The sequence below is a fragment of the Heloderma suspectum genome, chromosome 13 (genome assembly GCF_057233095.1).
Source record: "Heloderma suspectum isolate Gila_16-S chromosome 13, 16-S_ref, whole genome shotgun sequence".
NCBI lineage: Eukaryota > Metazoa > Chordata > Lepidosauria > Squamata > Helodermatidae > Heloderma > Heloderma suspectum.
Window position 1 is genome coordinate 7764274 of NC_139470.1, and position 20202 is coordinate 7784475.

At 48.8% G+C, this 20202-nt stretch overlaps 1 protein-coding gene across 1 annotated transcript in view; it reads right to left on the reverse strand.

Annotated features, from left to right (window-relative positions):
* Positions 1-18610, reverse strand: part of BRI3BP (BRI3 binding protein) — a 40415-nt gene extending 21805 nt beyond the window's left edge. The window contains exon 1 of the mRNA XM_084820121.1: positions 18316-18610. Coding sequence (XP_084676247.1) covers positions 18316-18513 — 198 coding nt within the window. The 5' untranslated portion in view covers positions 18514-18610. The remainder of the gene's footprint in view (positions 1-18315) is intronic.
* Between the last annotated feature and the right edge of the window lie 1592 nt (positions 18611-20202).

Genomic DNA, 20202 nt, shown 5'->3' on the forward strand with positions numbered 1-20202 from the left:
CTCCCATTATTCCTATACACTTACTCATACATTTATCCCTATTGTTATTCCTGCTTATTATCCCCATTACCCCATTACTCTATTATCCCTACCATAATTATACCTATCGCCCCTATAATTCCCCACGGTTGTTATCCTGTCACTATTAGAATAAATGCCCCTAGTATTGCTCCCATTATTCCTATACACTTACTCATACATTTATCCCTATTGTTATTCCTGCTTATTAGCCCCATTATTATGCCCATTATTATGCCCATTATTATCCCCATTACTCTAACTATTACCCCTACCATTATTATACCTATCGCCCCAGTTATTCCCCATGGTTGTTATAGTGTTACTATTAGAATAACTGCCCCAACAATTGCTCCCATTATTCCAATATTCTAACTATTACATTTATCCCTATTGTTATTCCTGTTTATTATCCCCATTATTCTAACTATTACCCCTACCATGATTATACCTATCGCCCCTGTCATTCCCCAGGGTTGTTATCCTGGTACTATTAGAATGACTGCCCCTACTCTTCCTCCCATCATTTCTATACGCTTGCTACGACACTGATCCCTATTGTTATTCCTGCTTATCATCCCATTCTTATCCCCATTACACTATTACCCCAGCCAGCATTATACCTATCGCCCCTGTCATTCCCCAGGGTTGTTATCCTGGTACTATCAGAATGACTGCCCCTACTCTTCCTCCCATCATTCCTATACGCTTGCTACGACACTGATCCCTATTGTTATTCCTGCTTATCATCCCATTCTTATCCCCATTACACTATTACCCCAGCCAGCATTATACCTATCGCCCCTGTCATTCCCCAGGGTTGTTATCCTGGTACTATTAGAATGACTGCCCCTACTCTTCCTCCCATCATTCCTATACGCTTGCCGCGACATGGATCCCTATTGTTATTCCTGCTTATCATCCCATTCTTATCCCCATTACTCTAACTTCACCCCAGCCGGCATTATACCTATCGCCCCTGTCATTCCCCAGGGTTGTTATCCTGGTACTATTAGAATGACTGCCCCTACTCTTCCTCCCATCATTCCTATACGCTTGCCGCGACATGGATCCCTATTGTTATTCCTGCTTATCATCCCATTCTTATCCCCATTACTCTAACTTCACCCCAGCCGGCATTATACCTATCGCCCCTGTCATTCCCCAGGGTTGTTATCCTGGTACTATTAGAATGACTGCCCCTACTCTTCCTCCCATCATTCCTATACGCTTGCTACGACACTGATCCCTATTGTTATTCCTGCTTATCATCCCATTCTTATCCCCATTACACTATTACCCCAGCCAGCATTATACCTATCGCCCCTGTCATTCCCCAGGGTTGTTATCCTGGTACTATTAGAATGACTGCCCCTACTCTTCCTCCCATCATTCCTATACGCTTGCCGCGACATGGATCCCTATTGTTATTCCTGCTTATCATCCCATTCTTATCCCCATTACTCTAACTTCACCCCAGCCGGCATTATACCTATCGCCCCTGTCATTCCCCAGGGTTGTTATCCTGGTACTATTAGAATGACTGCCCCTACTCTTCCTCCCATCATTCCTATACGCTTGCCGCAACATGGATCCCTATTGTTATTCCTGCTTATCATCCCATTCTTATCCCCATTACTCTAACTTCACCCCAGCCGGCATTATACCTATCGCCCCTGTCATTCCCCAGGGTTGTTATCCTGGTACTATTAGAATGACTGCCCCTACTCTTCCTCCCATCATTCCTATACGCTTGCCGCGACATGGATCCCTATTGTTATTCCTGCTTATCATCCCATTCTTATCCCCATTACTCTAACTTCACCCCAGCCGGCATTATACCTATCGCCCCTGTCATTCCCCAGGGTTGTTATCCTGGTACTATTAGAATGACTGCCCCTACTCTTCCTCCCATCATTCCTATACGCTTGCTACGACACTGATCCCTATTGTTATTCCTGCTTATCATCCCATTCTTATCCCCATTACACTATTACCCCAGCCGGCATTATACCTATCGCCCCTGTCATTCCCCAGGGTTGTTATCCTGGTACTATTAGAATGACTGCCCCTACTCTTCCTCCCATCATTCCTATACGCTTGCTACGACACTGATCCCTATTGTTATTCCTGCTTATCATCCCATTCTTATCCCCATTACACTATTACCCCAGCCAGCATTATACCTATCGCCCCTGTCATTCCCCAGGGTTGTTATCCTGGTACTATTAGAATGACTGCCCCTACTCTTCCTCCCATCATTCCTATACGCTTGCTACGACACTGATCCCTATTGTTATTCCTGCTTATCATCCCATTCTTATCCCCATTACACTATTACCCCAGCCAGCATTATACCTATCGCCCCTGTCATTCCCCAGGGTTGTTATCCTGGTACTATTAGAATGACTGCCCCTACTCTTCCTCCCATCATTCCTATACGCTTGCCGCGACATGGATCCCTATTGTTATTCCTGCTTATCATCCCATTCTTATCCCCATTACTCTAACTTCACCCCAGCCGGCATTATACCTATCGCCCCTGTCATTCCCCAGGGTTGTTATCCTGGTACTATTAGAATGACTGCCCCTACTCTTCCTCCCATCATTCCTATACGCTTGCCGCGACATGGATCCCTATTGTTATTCCTGCTTATCATCCCATTCTTATCCCCATTACTCTAACTTCACCCCAGCCGGCATTATACCTATCGCCCCTGTCATTCCCCAGGGTTGTTATCCTGGTACTATTAGAATGACTGCCCCTACTCTTCCTCCCATCATTCCTATACGCTTGCTACGACACTGATCCCTATTGTTATTCCTGCTTATCATCCCATTCTTATCCCCATTACACTATTACCCCAGCCAGCATTATACCTATCGCCCCTGTCATTCCCCAGGGTTGTTATCCTGGTACTATTAGAATGACTGCCCCTACTCTTCCTCCCATCATTCCTATACGCTTGCCGCGACATGGATCCCTATTGTTATTCCTGCTTATCATCCCATTCTTATCCCCATTACTCTAACTTCACCCCAGCCGGCATTATACCTATCGCCCCTGTCATTCCCCAGGGTTGTTATCCTGGTACTATTAGAATGACTGCCCCTACTCTTCCTCCCATCATTCCTATACGCTTGCCGCGACATGGATCCCTATTGTTATTCCTGCTTATCATCCCATTCTTATCCCCATTACTCTAACTTCACCCCAGCCGGCATTATACCTATCGCCCCTGTCATTCCCCAGGGTTGTTATCCTGGTACTATTAGAATGACTGCCCCTACTCTTCCTCCCATCATTCCTATACGCTTGCCGCGACATGGATCCCTATTGTTATTCCTGCTTATCATCCCATTCTTATCCCCATTACACTATTACCCCAGCCGGCATTATACCTATCGCCCCTGTCATTCCCCAGGGTTGTTATCCTGGTACTATTAGAATGACTGCCCCTACTCTTCCTCCCATCATTCCTATACGCTTGCCGCGACATGGATCCCTATTGTTATTCCTGCTTATCATCCTATTCTTATCCCCATTACACTATTACCCCAGCCAGCATTATACCTATCGCCCCTGTCATTCCCCAGGGTTGTTATCCTGGTACTATTAGAATGACTGCCCCTACTCTTCCTCCCATCATTCCTATACGCTTGCTACGACACTGATCCCTATTGTTATTCCTGCTTATCATCCCATTCTTATCCCCATTACACTATTACCCCAGCCAGCATTATACCTATCGCCCCTGTCATTCCCCAGGGTTGTTATCCTGGTACTATTAGAATGACTGCCCCTACTCTTCCTCCCATCATTCCTATACGCTTGCCGCGACATGGATCCCTATTGTTATTCCTGCTTATCATCCCATTCTTATCCCCATTACTCTAACTTCACCCCAGCCGGCATTATACCTATCGCCCCTGTCATTCCCCAGGGTTGTTATCCTGGTACTATTAGAATGACTGCCCCTACTCTTCCTCCCATCATTCCTATACGCTTGCCGCGACATGGATCCCTATTGTTATTCCTGCTTATCATCCCATTCTTATCCCCATTACTCTAACTTCACCCCAGCCGGCATTATACCTATCGCCCCTGTCATTCCCCAGGGTTGTTATCCTGGTACTATTAGAATGACTGCCCCTACTCTTCCTCCCATCATTCCTATACGCTTGCTACGACACTGATCCCTATTGTTATTCCTGCTTATCATCCCATTCTTATCCCCATTACTCTAACTTCACCCCAGCCGGCATTATACCTATCGCCCCTGTCATTCCCCAGGGTTGTTATCCTGGTACTATTAGAATGACTGCCCCTACTCTTCCTCCCATCATTCCTATACGCTTGCCGCGACATGGATCCCTATTGTTATTCCTGCTTATCATCCCATTCTTATCCCCATTACTCTAACTTCACCCCAGCCGGCATTATACCTATCGCCCCTGTCATTCCCCAGGGTTGTTATCCTGGTACTATTAGAATGACTGCCCCTACTCTTCCTCCCATCATTCCTATACGCTTGCCGCGACATGGATCCCTATTGTTATTCCTGCTTATCATCCCATTCTTATCCCCATTACTCTAACTTCACCCCAGCCGGCATTATACCTATCGCCCCTGTCATTCCCCAGGGTTGTTATCCTGGTACTATTAGAATGACTGCCCCTACTCTTCCTCCCATCATTCCTATACGCTTGCCGCGACATGGATCCCTATTGTTATTCCTGCTTATCATCCCATTCTTATCCCCATTACTCTAACTTCACCCCAGCCGGCATTATACCTATCGCCCCTGTCATTCCCCAGGGTTGTTATCCTGGTACTATTAGAATGACTGCCCCTACTCTTCCTCCCATCATTCCTATACGCTTGCCGCGACATGGATCCCTATTGTTATTCCTGCTTATCATCCCATTCTTATCCCCATTACTCTAACTTCACCCCAGCCGGCATTATACCTATCGCCCCTGTCATTCCCCAGGGTTGTTATCCTGGTACTATTAGAATGACTGCCCCTACTCTTCCTCCCATCATTCCTATACGCTTGCCGCGACATGGATCCCTATTGTTATTCCTGCTTATCATCCCATTCTTATCCCCATTACTCTAACTTCACCCCAGCCGGCATTATACCTATCGCCCCTGTCATTCCCCAGGGTTGTTATCCTGGTACTATTAGAATGACTGCCCCTACTCTTCCTCCCATCATTCCTATACGCTTGCTACGACACTGATCCCTATTGTTATTCCTGCTTATCATCCCATTCTTATCCCCATTACACTATTACCCCAGCCGGCATTATACCTATCGCCCCTGTCATTCCCCAGGGTTGTTATCCTGGTACTATTAGAATGACTGCCCCTACTCTTCCTCCCATCATTCCTATACGCTTGCTACGACACTGATCCCTATTGTTATTCCTGCTTATCATCCCATTCTTATCCCCATTACACTATTACCCCAGCCAGCATTATACCTATCGCCCCTGTCATTCCCCAGGGTTGTTATCCTGGTACTATTAGAATGACTGCCCCTACTCTTCCTCCCATCATTCCTATACGCTTGCTACGACACTGATCCCTATTGTTATTCCTGCTTATCATCCCATTCTTATCCCCATTACACTATTACCCCAGCCAGCATTATACCTATCGCCCCTGTCATTCCCCAGGGTTGTTATCCTGGTACTATTAGAATGACTGCCCCTACTCTTCCTCCCATCATTCCTATACGCTTGCCGCGACATGGATCCCTATTGTTATTCCTGCTTATCATCCCATTCTTATCCCCATTACTCTAACTTCACCCCAGCCGGCATTATACCTATCGCCCCTGTCATTCCCCAGGGTTGTTATCCTGGTACTATTAGAATGACTGCCCCTACTCTTCCTCCCATCATTCCTATACGCTTGCCGCGACATGGATCCCTATTGTTATTCCTGCTTATCATCCCATTCTTATCCCCATTACTCTAACTTCACCCCAGCCGGCATTATACCTATCGCCCCTGTCATTCCCCAGGGTTGTTATCCTGGTACTATTAGAATGACTGCCCCTACTCTTCCTCCCATCATTCCTATACGCTTGCTACGACACTGATCCCTATTGTTATTCCTGCTTATCATCCCATTCTTATCCCCATTACACTATTACCCCAGCCAGCATTATACCTATCGCCCCTGTCATTCCCCAGGGTTGTTATCCTGGTACTATTAGAATGACTGCCCCTACTCTTCCTCCCATCATTCCTATACGCTTGCCGCGACATGGATCCCTATTGTTATTCCTGCTTATCATCCCATTCTTATCCCCATTACTCTAACTTCACCCCAGCCGGCATTATACCTATCGCCCCTGTCATTCCCCAGGGTTGTTATCCTGGTACTATTAGAATGACTGCCCCTACTCTTCCTCCCATCATTCCTATACGCTTGCCGCGACATGGATCCCTATTGTTATTCCTGCTTATCATCCCATTCTTATCCCCATTACTCTAACTTCACCCCAGCCGGCATTATACCTATCGCCCCTGTCATTCCCCAGGGTTGTTATCCTGGTACTATTAGAATGACTGCCCCTACTCTTCCTCCCATCATTCCTATACGCTTGCCGCGACATGGATCCCTATTGTTATTCCTGCTTATCATCCCATTCTTATCCCCATTACACTATTACCCCAGCCGGCATTATACCTATCGCCCCTGTCATTCCCCAGGGTTGTTATCCTGGTACTATTAGAATGACTGCCCCTACTCTTCCTCCCATCATTCCTATACGCTTGCTACGACACTGATCCCTATTGTTATTCCTGCTTATCATCCCATTCTTATCCCCATTACACTATTACCCCAGCCAGCATTATACCTATCGCCCCTGTCATTCCCCAGGGTTGTTATCCTGGTACTATTAGAATGACTGCCCCTACTCTTCCTCCCATCATTCCTATACGCTTGCTACGACACTGATCCCTATTGTTATTCCTGCTTATCATCCCATTCTTATCCCCATTACACTATTACCCCAGCCAGCATTATACCTATCGCCCCTGTCATTCCCCAGGGTTGTTATCCTGGTACTATTAGAATGACTGCCCCTACTCTTCCTCCCATCATTCCTATACGCTTGCCGCGACATGGATCCCTATTGTTATTCCTGCTTATCATCCCATTCTTATCCCCATTACTCTAACTTCACCCCAGCCGGCATTATACCTATCGCCCCTGTCATTCCCCAGGGTTGTTATCCTGGTACTATTAGAATGACTGCCCCTACTCTTCCTCCCATCATTCCTATACGCTTGCCGCGACATGGATCCCTATTGTTATTCCTGCTTATCATCCCATTCTTATCCCCATTACTCTAACTTCACCCCAGCCGGCATTATACCTATCGCCCCTGTCATTCCCCAGGGTTGTTATCCTGGTACTATTAGAATGACTGCCCCTACTCTTCCTCCCATCATTCCTATACGCTTGCTACGACACTGATCCCTATTGTTATTCCTGCTTATCATCCCATTCTTATCCCCATTACTCTAACTTCACCCCAGCCGGCATTATACCTATCGCCCCTGTCATTCCCCAGGGTTGTTATCCTGGTACTATTAGAATGACTGCCCCTACTCTTCCTCCCATCATTCCTATACGCTTGCCGCGACATGGATCCCTATTGTTATTCCTGCTTATCATCCCATTCTTATCCCCATTACTCTAACTTCACCCCAGCCGGCATTATACCTATCGCCCCTGTCATTCCCCAGGGTTGTTATCCTGGTACTATTAGAATGACTGCCCCTACTCTTCCTCCCATCATTCCTATACGCTTGCCGCGACATGGATCCCTATTGTTATTCCTGCTTATCATCCCATTCTTATCCCCATTACTCTAACTTCACCCCAGCCGGCATTATACCTATCGCCCCTGTCATTCCCCAGGGTTGTTATCCTGGTACTATTAGAATGACTGCCCCTACTCTTCCTCCCATCATTCCTATACGCTTGCCGCGACATGGATCCCTATTGTTATTCCTGCTTATCATCCCATTCTTATCCCCATTACTCTAACTTCACCCCAGCCGGCATTATACCTATCGCCCCTGTCATTCCCCAGGGTTGTTATCCTGGTACTATTAGAATGACTGCCCCTACTCTTCCTCCCATCATTCCTATACGCTTGCCGCGACATGGATCCCTATTGTTATTCCTGCTTATCATCCCATTCTTATCCCCATTACTCTAACTTCACCCCAGCCGGCATTATACCTATCGCCCCTGTCATTCCCCAGGGTTGTTATCCTGGTACTATTAGAATGACTGCCCCTACTCTTCCTCCCATCATTCCTATACGCTTGCTACGACACTGATCCCTATTGTTATTCCTGCTTATCATCCCATTCTTATCCCCATTACTCTAACTTCACCCCAGCCAGCATTATACCTATCGCCCCTGTCATTCCCCAGGGTTGTTATCCTGGTACTATTAGAATGACTGCCCCTACTCTTCCTCCCATCATTCCTATACGCTTGCTACGACACTGATCCCTATTGTTATTCCTGCTTATCATCCCATTCTTATCCCCATTACACTATTACCCCAGCCAGCATTATACCTATCGCCCCTGTCATTCCCCAGGGTTGTTATCCTGGTACTATTAGAATGACTGCCCCTACTCTTCCTCCCATCATTCCTATACGCTTGCCGCGACATGGATCCCTATTGTTATTCCTGCTTATCATCCCATTCTTATCCCCATTACTCTAACTTCACCCCAGCCGGCATTATACCTATCGCCCCTGTCATTCCCCAGGGTTGTTATCCTGGTACTATTAGAATGACTGCCCCTACTCTTCCTCCCATCATTCCTATACGCTTGCCGCGACATGGATCCCTATTGTTATTCCTGCTTATCATCCCATTCTTATCCCCATTACTCTAACTTCACCCCAGCCGGCATTATACCTATCGCCCCTGTCATTCCCCAGGGTTGTTATCCTGGTACTATTAGAATGACTGCCCCTACTCTTCCTCCCATCATTCCTATACGCTTGCCGCGACATGGATCCCTATTGTTATTCCTGCTTATCATCCCATTCTTATCCCCATTACTCTAACTTCACCCCAGCCGGCATTATACCTATCGCCCCTGTCATTCCCCAGGGCTGTTCTCCTGGTACTATTAGAATGACTGCCCCTACTCTTCCTCCCATCATTCCTATACGCTTGCCGCGACATGGATCCCTATTGTTATTCCTGCTTATCATCCCATTCTTATCCCCATTACTCTAACTTCACCCCAGCCGGCATTATACCTATCGCCCCTGTCATTCCCCAGGGTTGTTATCCTGGTACTATTAGAATTACTGCCCCTACTCTTCCTCCCATCATTCCTATACGCTTGCCGCGACATGGATCCCTATTGTTATTCCTGCTTATCATCCCATTCTTATCCCCATTACTCTAACTTCACCCCAGCCGGCATTATACCTATCGCCCCTGTCATTCCCCAGGGTTGTTATACTGGTACTATTAGAATGACTGCCCCTACTCTTCCTCCCATCATTCCTATACGCTTGCCGCGACATGGATCCCTATTGTTATTCCTGCTTATCATCCCATTCTTATCCCCATTACTCTAACTTCACCCCAGCCGGCATTATACCTATCGCCCCTGTCATTCCCCAGGGTTGTTATCCTGGTACTATTAGAATGACTGCCCCTACTCTTCCTCCCATCATTCCTATACGCTTGCCGCGACATGGATCCCTATTGTTATTCCTGCTTATCATCCCATTCTTATCCCCATTACTCTAACTTCACCCCAGCCGGCATTATACCTATCGCCCCTGTCATTCCCCAGGGTTGTTATCCTGGTACTATTAGAATGACTGCCCCTACTCTTCCTCCCATCATTCCTATACGCTTGCCGCGACATGGATCCCTATTGTTATTCCTGCTTATCATCCCATTCTTATCCCCATTACTCTAACTTCACCCCAGCCGGCATTATACCTATCGCCCCTGTCATTCCCCAGGGTTGTTATCCTGGTACTATTAGAATGACTGCCCCTACTCTTCCTCCCATCATTCCTATACGCTTGCCGCGACATGGATCCCTATTGTTATTCCTGCTTATCATCCCATTCTTATCCCCATTACTCTAACTTCACCCCAGCCGGCATTATACCTATCGCCCCTGTCATTCCCCAGGGTTGTTATCCTGGTACTATTAGAATGACTGCCCCTACTCTTCCTCCCATCATTCCTATACGCTTGCCGCGACATGGATCCCTATTGTTATTCCTGCTTATCATCCCATTCTTATCCCCATTACTCTAACTTCACCCCAGCCGGCATTATACCTATCGCCCCTGTCATTCCCCAGGGTTGTTATCCTGGTACTATTAGAATGACTGCCCCTACTCTTCCTCCCATCATTCCTATACGCTTGCCGCGACATGGATCCCTATTGTTATTCCTGCTTATCATCCCATTCTTATCCCCATTACTCTAACTTCACCCCAGCCGGCATTATACCTATCGCCCCTGTCATTCCCCAGGGCTGTTCTCCTGGTACTATTAGAATGACTGCCCCTACTCTTCCTCCCATCATTCCTATACGCTTGCCGCGACATGGATCCCTATTGTTATTCCTGCTTATCATCCCATTCTTATCCCCATTACTCTAACTTCACCCCAGCCGGCATTATACCTATCGCCCCTGTCATTCCCCAGGGTTGTTATCCTGGTACTATTAGAATGACTGCCCCTACTCTTCCTCCCATCATTCCTATACGCTTGCCGCGACATGGATCCCTATTGTTATTCCTGCTTATCATCCCATTCTTATCCCCATTACTCTAACTTCACCCCAGCCGGCATTATACCTATCGCCCCTGTCATTCCCCAGGGTTGTTATCCTGGTACTATTAGAATGACTGCCCCTACTCTTCCTCCCATCATTCCTATACGCTTGCCGCGACATGGATCCCTATTGTTATTCCTGCTTATCATCCCATTCTTATCCCCATTACTCTAACTTCACCCCAGCCGGCATTATACCTATCGCCCCTGTCATTCCCCAGGGTTGTTATCCTGGTACTATTAGAATGACTGCCCCTACTCTTCCTCCCATCATTCCTATACGCTTGCCGCGACATGGATCCCTATTGTTATTCCTGCTTATCATCCCATTCTTATCCCCATTACTCTAACTTCACCCCAGCCGGCATTATACCTATCGCCCCTGTCATTCCCCAGGGCTGTTATCCTGGTACTATTAGAATGACTGCCCCTACTCTTCCTCCCATCATTCCTATACGCTTGCCGCGACATGGATCCCTATTGTTATTCCTGCTTATCATCCCATTCTTATCCCCATTACTCTAACTTCACCCCAGCCGGCATTATACCTATCGCCCCTGTCATTCCCCAGGGTTGTTATCCTGGTACTATTAGAATGACTGCCCCTACTCTTCCTCCCATCATTCCTATACGCTTGCCGCGACACGGATCCCTATTGTTATTCCTGCTTATCATCCCATTCTTATCCCCATTACTCTAACTTCACCCCAGCCGGCATTATACCTATCGCCCCTGTCATTCCCCAGGGTTGTTATCCTGGTACTATTAGAATGACTGCCCCTACTCTTCCTCCCATCATTCCTATACGCTTGCCGCGACATGGATCCCTATTGTTATTCCTGCTTATCATCCCATTCTTATCCCCATTACTCTAACTTCACCCCAGCCGGCATTATACCTATCGCCCCTGTCATTCCCCAGGGTTGTTATCCTGGTACTATTAGAATGACTGCCCCTACTCTTCCTCCCATCATTCCTATACGCTTGCCGCGACATGGATCCCTATTGTTATTCCTGCTTATCATCCCATTCTTATCCCCATTACTCTAACTTCACCCCAGCCGGCATTATACCTATCGCCCCTGTCATTCCCCAGGGTTGTTATCCTGGTACTATTAGAATGACTGCCCCTACTCTTCCTCCCATCATTCCTATACGCTTGCCGCGACATGGATCCCTATTGTTATTCCTGCTTATCATCCCATTCTTATCCCCATTACTCTAACTTCACCCCAGCCGGCATTATACCTATCGCCCCTGTCATTCCCCAGGGTTGTTATCCTGGTACTATTAGAATGACTGCCCCTACTCTTCCTCCCATCATTCCTATACGCTTGCCGCGACATGGATCCCTATTGTTATTCCTGCTTATCATCCCATTCTTATCCCCATTACTCTAACTTCACCCCAGCCGGCATTATACCTATCGCCCCTGTCATTCCCCAGGGTTGTTATCCTGGTACTATTAGAATGACTGCCCCTACTCTTCCTCCCATCATTCCTATACGCTTGCTACGACACTGATCCCTATTGTTATTCCTGCTTATCATCCCATTCTTATCCCCATTACTCTAACTTCACCCCAGCCGGCATTATACCTATCGCCCCTGTCATTCCCCAGGGTTGTTATCCTGGTACTATTAGAATGACTGCCCCTACTCTTCCTCCCATCATTCCTATACGCTTGCTACGACACTGATCCCTATTGTTATTCCTGCTTATCATCCCATTCTTATCCCCATTACACTATTACCCCAGCCGGCATTATACCTATCGCCCCTGTCATTCCCCAGGGTTGTTATCCTGGTACTATTAGAATGACTGCCCCTACTCTTCCTCCCATCATTCCTATACGCTTGCTACGACACTGATCCCTATTGTTATTCCTGCTTATCATCCCATTCTTATCCCCATTACACTATTACCCCAGCCAGCATTATACCTATCGCCCCTGTCATTCCCCAGGGTTGTTATCCTGGTACTATTAGAATGACTGCCCCTACTCTTCCTCCCATCATTCCTATACGCTTGCTACGACACTGATCCCTATTGTTATTCCTGCTTATCATCCCATTCTTATCCCCATTACACTATTACCCCAGCCAGCATTATACCTATCGCCCCTGTCATTCCCCAGGGTTGTTATCCTGGTACTATTAGAATGACTGCCCCTACTCTTCCTCCCATCATTCCTATACGCTTGCTACGACACTGATCCCTATTGTTATTCCTGCTTATCATCCCATTCTTATCCCCATTACACTATTACCCCAGCCAGCATTATACCTATCGCCCCTGTCATTCCCCAGGGTTGTTATCCTGGTACTATTAGAATGACTGCCCCTACTCTTCCTCCCATCATTCCTATACGCTTGCTACGACACTGATCCCTATTGTTATTCCTGCTTATCATCCCATTCTTATCCCCATTACTCTAACTTCACCCCAGCCGGCATTATACCTATCGCCCCTGTCATTCCCCAGGGTTGTTATCCTGGTACTATTAGAATGACTGCCCCTACTCTTCCTCCCATCATTCCTATACGCTTGCCGCGACATGGATCCCTATTGTTATTCCTGCTTATCATCCCATTCTTATCCCCATTACTCTAACTTCACCCCAGCCGGCATTATACCTATCGCCCCTGTCATTCCCCAGGGTTGTTATCCTGGTACTATTAGAATGACTGCCCCTACTCTTCCTCCCATCATTCCTATACGCTTGCCGCGACATGGATCCCTATTGTTATTCCTGCTTATCATCCCATTCTTATCCCCATTACTCTAACTTCACCCCAGCCGGCATTATACCTATCGCCCCTGTCATTCCCCAGGGTTGTTATCCTGGTACTATTAGAATGACTGCCCCTACTCTTCCTCCCATCATTCCTATACGCTTGCCGCGACATGGATCCCTATTGTTATTCCTGCTTATCATCCCATTCTTATCCCCATTACTCTAACTTCACCCCAGCCGGCATTATACCTATCGCCCCTGTCATTCCCCAGGGTTGTTATCCTGGTACTATTAGAATGACTGCCCCTACTCTTCCTCCCATCATTCCTATACGCTTGCCGCGACATGGATCCCTATTGTTATTCCTGCTTATCATCCCATTCTTATCCCCATTACTCTAACTTCACCCCAGCCGGCATTATACCTATCGCCCCTGTCATTCCCCAGGGTTGTTATCCTGGTACTATTAGAATGACTGCCCCTACTCTTCCTCCCATCATTCCTATACGCTTGCCGCGACATGGATCCCTATTGTTATTCCTGCTTATCATCCCATTCTTATCCCCATTACTCTAACTTCACCCCAGCCGGCATTATACCTATCGCCCCTGTCATTCCCCAGGGTTGTTATCCTGGTACTATTAGAATGACTGCCCCTACTCTTCCTCCCATCATTCCTATACGCTTGCTACGACACTGATCCCTATTGTTATTCCTGCTTATCATCCCATTCTTATCCCCATTACTCTAACTTCACCCCAGCCAGCATTATACCTATCGCCCCTGTCATTCCCCAGGGTTGTTATCCTGGTACTATTAGAATGACTGCCCCTACTCTTCCTCCCATCATTCCTATACGCTTGCCGCGACACGGATCCCTATTGTTATTCCTGCTTATCATCCCATTCTTATCCCCATTACTCTAACTTCACCCCAGCCGGCATTATACCTATCGCCCCTGTCATTCCGCAGGGTTGTTATCCTGGTACTATTAGAATGACTGCCCCTACTCTTCCTCCCATCATTCCTATACGCTTGCTACGACACTGATCCCTATTGTTATTCCTGCTTATCATCCCATTCTTATCCCCATTACTCTAACTTCACCCCAGCCGGCATTATACCTATCGCCCCTGTCATTCCCCAGGGTTGTTATCCTGGTACTATTAGAATGACTGCCCCTACTCTTCCTCCCATCATTCCTATACGCTTGCCGCGACACGGATCCCTATTGTTATTCCTGCTTATCATCCCATTCTTATCCCCATTACTCTAACTTCACCCCAGCCGGCATTATACCTATCGCCCCTGTCATTCCCCAGGGTTGTTATCCTGGTACTATTAGAATGACTGCCCCTACTCTTCCTCCCATCATTCCTATACGCTTGCCGCGACACGGATCCCTATTGTTATTCCTGCTTATCATCCCATTCTTATCCCCATTACTCTAACTTCACCCCAGCCGGCATTATACCTATCGCCCCTGTCATTCCCCAGGGTTGTTATCCTGGTACTATTAGAATGACTGCCCCTACTCTTCCTCCCATCATTCCTATACGCTTGCTACGACACTGATCCCTATTGTTATTCCTGCTTATCATCCCATTCTTATCCCCATTACTCTAACTTCACCCCAGCCGGCATTATACCTATCGCCCCTGTCATTCCCCAGGGTTGTTATCCTGGTACTATTAGAATGACTGCCCCTACTCTTCCTCCCATCATTCCTATACGCTTGCTACGACACTGATCCCTATTGTTATTCCTGCTTATCATCCCATTCTTATCCCCATTACTCTAACTTCACCCCAGCCGGCATTATACCTATCGCCCCTGTCATTCCCCAGGGCTGTTCTCCTGGCGCTACTGGAATGACTGCCCCTACTCTTCCTCCCATCATTCCTATACGCTTGCCGCGACATGGATCCCTATTGTTATTCCTGCTTATCATCCCATTCTTATCCCCATTACTCTAACTTCACCCCAGCCGGCATTATACCTATCGCCCCTGTCATTCCCCAGGGTTGTTATCCTGGTACTATTAGAATGACTGCCCCTACTCTTCCTCCCATCATTCCTATACGCTTGCCGCGACACGGATCCCTATTGTTATTCCTGCTTATCATCCCATTCTTATCCCCATTACTCTAACTTCACCCCAGCCGGCATTATACCTATCGCCCCTGTCATTCCCCAGGGTTGTTATCCTGGTACTATTAGAATGACTGCCCCTACTCTTCCTCCCATCATTCCTATACGCTTGCCGCGACACGGATCCCTATTGTTATTCCTGCTTATCATCCCATTCTTATCCCCATTACTCTAACTTCACCCCAGCCGGCATTATACCTATCGCCCCTGTCATTCCCCAGGGTTGTTATCCTGGTACTATTAGAATGACTGCCCCTACTCTTCCTCCCATCATTCCTATACGCTTGCTACGACACTGATCCCTATTGTTATTCCTGCTTATCATCCCATTCTTATCCCCATTACTCTAACTTCACCCCAGCCGGCATTATACCTATCGCCCCTGTCATTCCCCAGGGTTGTTATCCTGGTACTATTAGAATGACTGCCCCTACTCTTCCTCCCATCATTCCTATACGCTTGCTACGACACTGATCCCTATTGTTATTCCTGCTTATCATCCCATTCTTATCCCCATTACTCTAACTTCACCCCAGCCGGCATTATACCTATCGCCCCTGTCATTCCCCAGGGCTGTTCTCCTGGCGCTACTGGAATGACTGCCCCTACTCTTCCTCCCATCATTCCTATACGCTTGCCGCGACATGGATCCCTATTGTTATTCCTGCTTATCATCCCATTCTTATCCCCATTACTCTAACTTCACCCCAGCCGGCATTATACCTATCGCCCCTGTCATTCCCCAGGGTTGTTATCCTGGTACTATTAGAATGACTGCCCCTACTCTTCCTCCCATCATTCCTATATGCTTGCTACGACACTGATCCCTATTGTTATTCCTGCTTATCATCCCATTCTTATCCCCATTACTCTAACTTCACCCCAGCCGGCATTATACCTATCGCCCCTGTCATTCCCCAGGGTTGTTATCCTGGTACTATTAGAATGACTGCCCCTACTCTTCCTCCCATCATTCCTATACGCTTGCTACGACACTGATCCCTATTGTTATTCCTGCTTATCATCCCATTCTTATCCCCATTACTCTAACTTCACCCCAGCCGGCATTATACCTATCGCCCCTGTCATTCCCCAGGGCTGTTCTCCTGGCGCTACTGGAATGACTGCCCCTACTCTTCCTCCCATCATTCCTATACGCTTGCCGCGACATGGATCCCTATTGTTATTCCTGCTTATCATCCCATTCTTATCCCCATTACTCTAACTTCACCCCAGCCGGCATTATACCTATTGCCCCTGTCATTCCCCAGGGCTGTTCTCCTGGCGCTACTGGAATGACTGCCCCTACTCTTCCTCCCATCATTCCTATACGCTTGCCGCGACATGGATCCCTATTGTTATTCCTGCTTATCATCCCATTCTTATCCCCATTACTCTAACTTCACCCCAGCCGGCATTATACCTATCGCCCCTGTCATTCCCCAGGGCTGTTCTCCTGGCGCTACTGGAATGACTGCCCCTACTCTTCCTCCCATCATTCCTATACGCTTGCCGCGACATGGATCCCTATTGTTATTCCTGCTTATCATCCCATTCTTATCCCCATTACTCTAACTTCACCCCAGCCGGCATTATACCTATCGCCCCTGTCATTCCCCAGGGCTGTTCTCCTGGCGCTACTGGAATGACTGCCCCTACTCTTCCTCCCATCATTCCTATACGCTTGCCGCGACATGGATCCCTATTGTTATTCCTGCTTATCATCCCATTCTTATCCCCATTACTCTAACTTCACCCCAGCCGGCATTATACCTATCGCCCCTGTCATTCCCCAGGGCTGTTCTCCTGGCGCTACTGGAATGACTGCCCCTACTCTTCCTCCCATCATTCCTATACGCTTGCCGCGACATGGATCCCTATTGTTATTCCTGCTTATCATCCCATTCTTATCCCCATTACTCTAACTTCACCCCAGCCGGCATTATACCTATCGCCCCTGTCATTCCCCAGGGCTGTTCTCCTGGCGCTACTGGAATGACTGCCCCTACTCTTCCTCCCATCATTCCTATACGCTTGCCGCGACATGGATCCCTATTGTTATTCCTGCTTATCATCCCATTCTTATCCCCATTACTCTAACTTCACCCCAGCCGGCATTATACCTATCGCCCCTGTCATTCCCCAGGGCTGTTATCCTGGTACTATTAGAATGACTGCCCCTACTCTTCCTCCCATCATTCCTATACGCTTGCCGCGACACGGATCCCTATTGTTATTCCTGCTTATCATCCCATTCTTATCCCCATTACTCTAACTTCACCCCAGCCGGCATTATACCTATCGCCCCTGTCATTCCCCAGGGCTGTTCTCCTGGCGCTACTGGAATGACCGCCCCGCTCTTGCTCCCAGCATTCCTCTGCGCTTGCCGCGACATGGACCCCTGCGCACTCTCCCCAGCATTCCTCCCGCCATCGCCGTCAAATGGGTCCGCCCTGCCCACGCTCAGTCCCGCCGCGTCCCGCCCGCCGCCCGCCCCCTCGCGCCCCGGCCCGGCGCGGCCCCTGCGCCGCTCACCTTGTGCAGGGCGCGCACGTTCTCCTCGCCGAGGAGGCCGCTCGCGCCCTGGTAGACGCCGCTGGCCGCGCGGCGGAGGCTGTTCTGCTTGTCGGCGCCGCGGCCCCGCGCCGCCCGGGCGCCGGGCGCCGCCAGCAGGAGGAGGCCCAGGGCGACGAGCCGCAGCAGCGCCGCCGGCCGGCCGCGCCTCGCCGCCATCGCGCCCCGCGCTGCTGCTGCTGCTGCTGCCGCGGCGGCCGGAGGCGGGATGCTGCTGCCGCGCTCTCCCCGCCTCCGCGCGGCGCCGCGCCGGTCTTCCCCGGCCCGGCAGCGCCCCTCGTGGCGGGCGGACTGCCTCGCTCCCCCCCCCCCCCCCCGACGGACTGGATGCGCGTGTCGTCCTCCGCAGAGCGGACCCATGAAATCAGTGCGTCGCCAGCTGGTCACGGCCAAGCCACGGCCCACTGATTCCAGTGGCCGCGGTGGGCGGTGCCCCCTCACGCCGGGCAGCCTCCGTTGCTCCCTCCCTCCCTCCAGTAGGTTTGAAGCCAGGTTTAGTCCTCCTTCAGAGGAGACGCATTGAAATCAATGGGACGTAAGGTAGCCGCGGGCAAGTTACGTCCCACTGATTGCAATGAATCCCAATGAGCAGCGGCCCCTCCTGGCGGACAGCCTGCGTGGCTCCCTCCCTCCCTCCCATGGGTTGCATCCAGGTTTAGTCCTCCTTCAGAGGAGCCCCACTGAAATCAATGGGACGTAAGCTAATCACGTCTAAACTACGGCCCATTGATTTCAATGGGTTTCGGTGGACAGGGCCCCTTCGTGGCGGGCAGCCTCCGTTGCTCCCTCCCTCCCTCCAGTGGGTTTGAAGCCAGGTTTAGTCCTCCTTCAGAGGAGACGCATTGAAATCAATGGGACGTAAGTTAGCCACGGTTGAGTTACGTCCCACTGATTGCAATGAATCCCAATGAGCAGTGGCCCCTCCTGGCGGACAGCCTGCGTGGCTACGTTCCTCCAGTGGACCCGATCCTTTATTTAGTCCTCCGTCAGAATAGAGCCATTGAAATCAATGCGTCATAAGCTAGTCACGGCTAAGCTACGGCCCATTGATTTCAATGGGTCCCGGTGGGCAGCGCCCCCTCATGCCGGGCAGCCTGTGTGACTCCCTCCCTCCCTCCCTCCCTCCAATGGGTTGCATCCAGGTTTAGTCCTCCTTCAGAGGAGCCCCCCTGAAATCAATCGGACGTAAGCTAGTCACGTCTAAACTACGGCCCATTGATTTCAATGGGTTTCGGTGGACAGGGCCCCTTCGTGGCGGGCAGCCTCCGTTGCTCCCTCCCTCCCTCCAGTGGGTTTGAAGCCAGGTTTAGTCCTCCTTCAGAGGAGACGCATTGAAATCAATGGGACATAAGGTAGCCACGGTTGAGTTACGTCCCATTGATTTCAATGAATCCCAATGAGCAGCGGCCCCTCATGGCAGAGAGCCTCCGGGCTACTTCCCTCCAATAGATTGGATCCTTATTTAGTCCTCCTTCAGAGTAGGCCCACTGAAATGGGTTGGATCCAGACCTAGTCCTTCAGAGGAGAGACATTAATTTCACTGGATCAGGGTGGGGCAGCACCCCTGCATGGGCGGTTTTCTCCCTCCCTCCCTTACTCCAATGGGTTGGACCCACATTTAATTCTACTTCAGAGTAGACCTGTTGAAATCAAGGGGCCTAAGTTAGTCACTGCTAAATTACATCCCATTAAACTCAGTGGGTTTCCTCTGACTAAATCTGAATCCTAACATTATTTATTTTGAATTCAATTTATTATTTATTTGTTATTAACATTTATATATTGCCTTTTTTTGGCTAAAAAAAGCCATCAAGTCAGTGTACAGCCATTTAAAACAATAAAACCTTA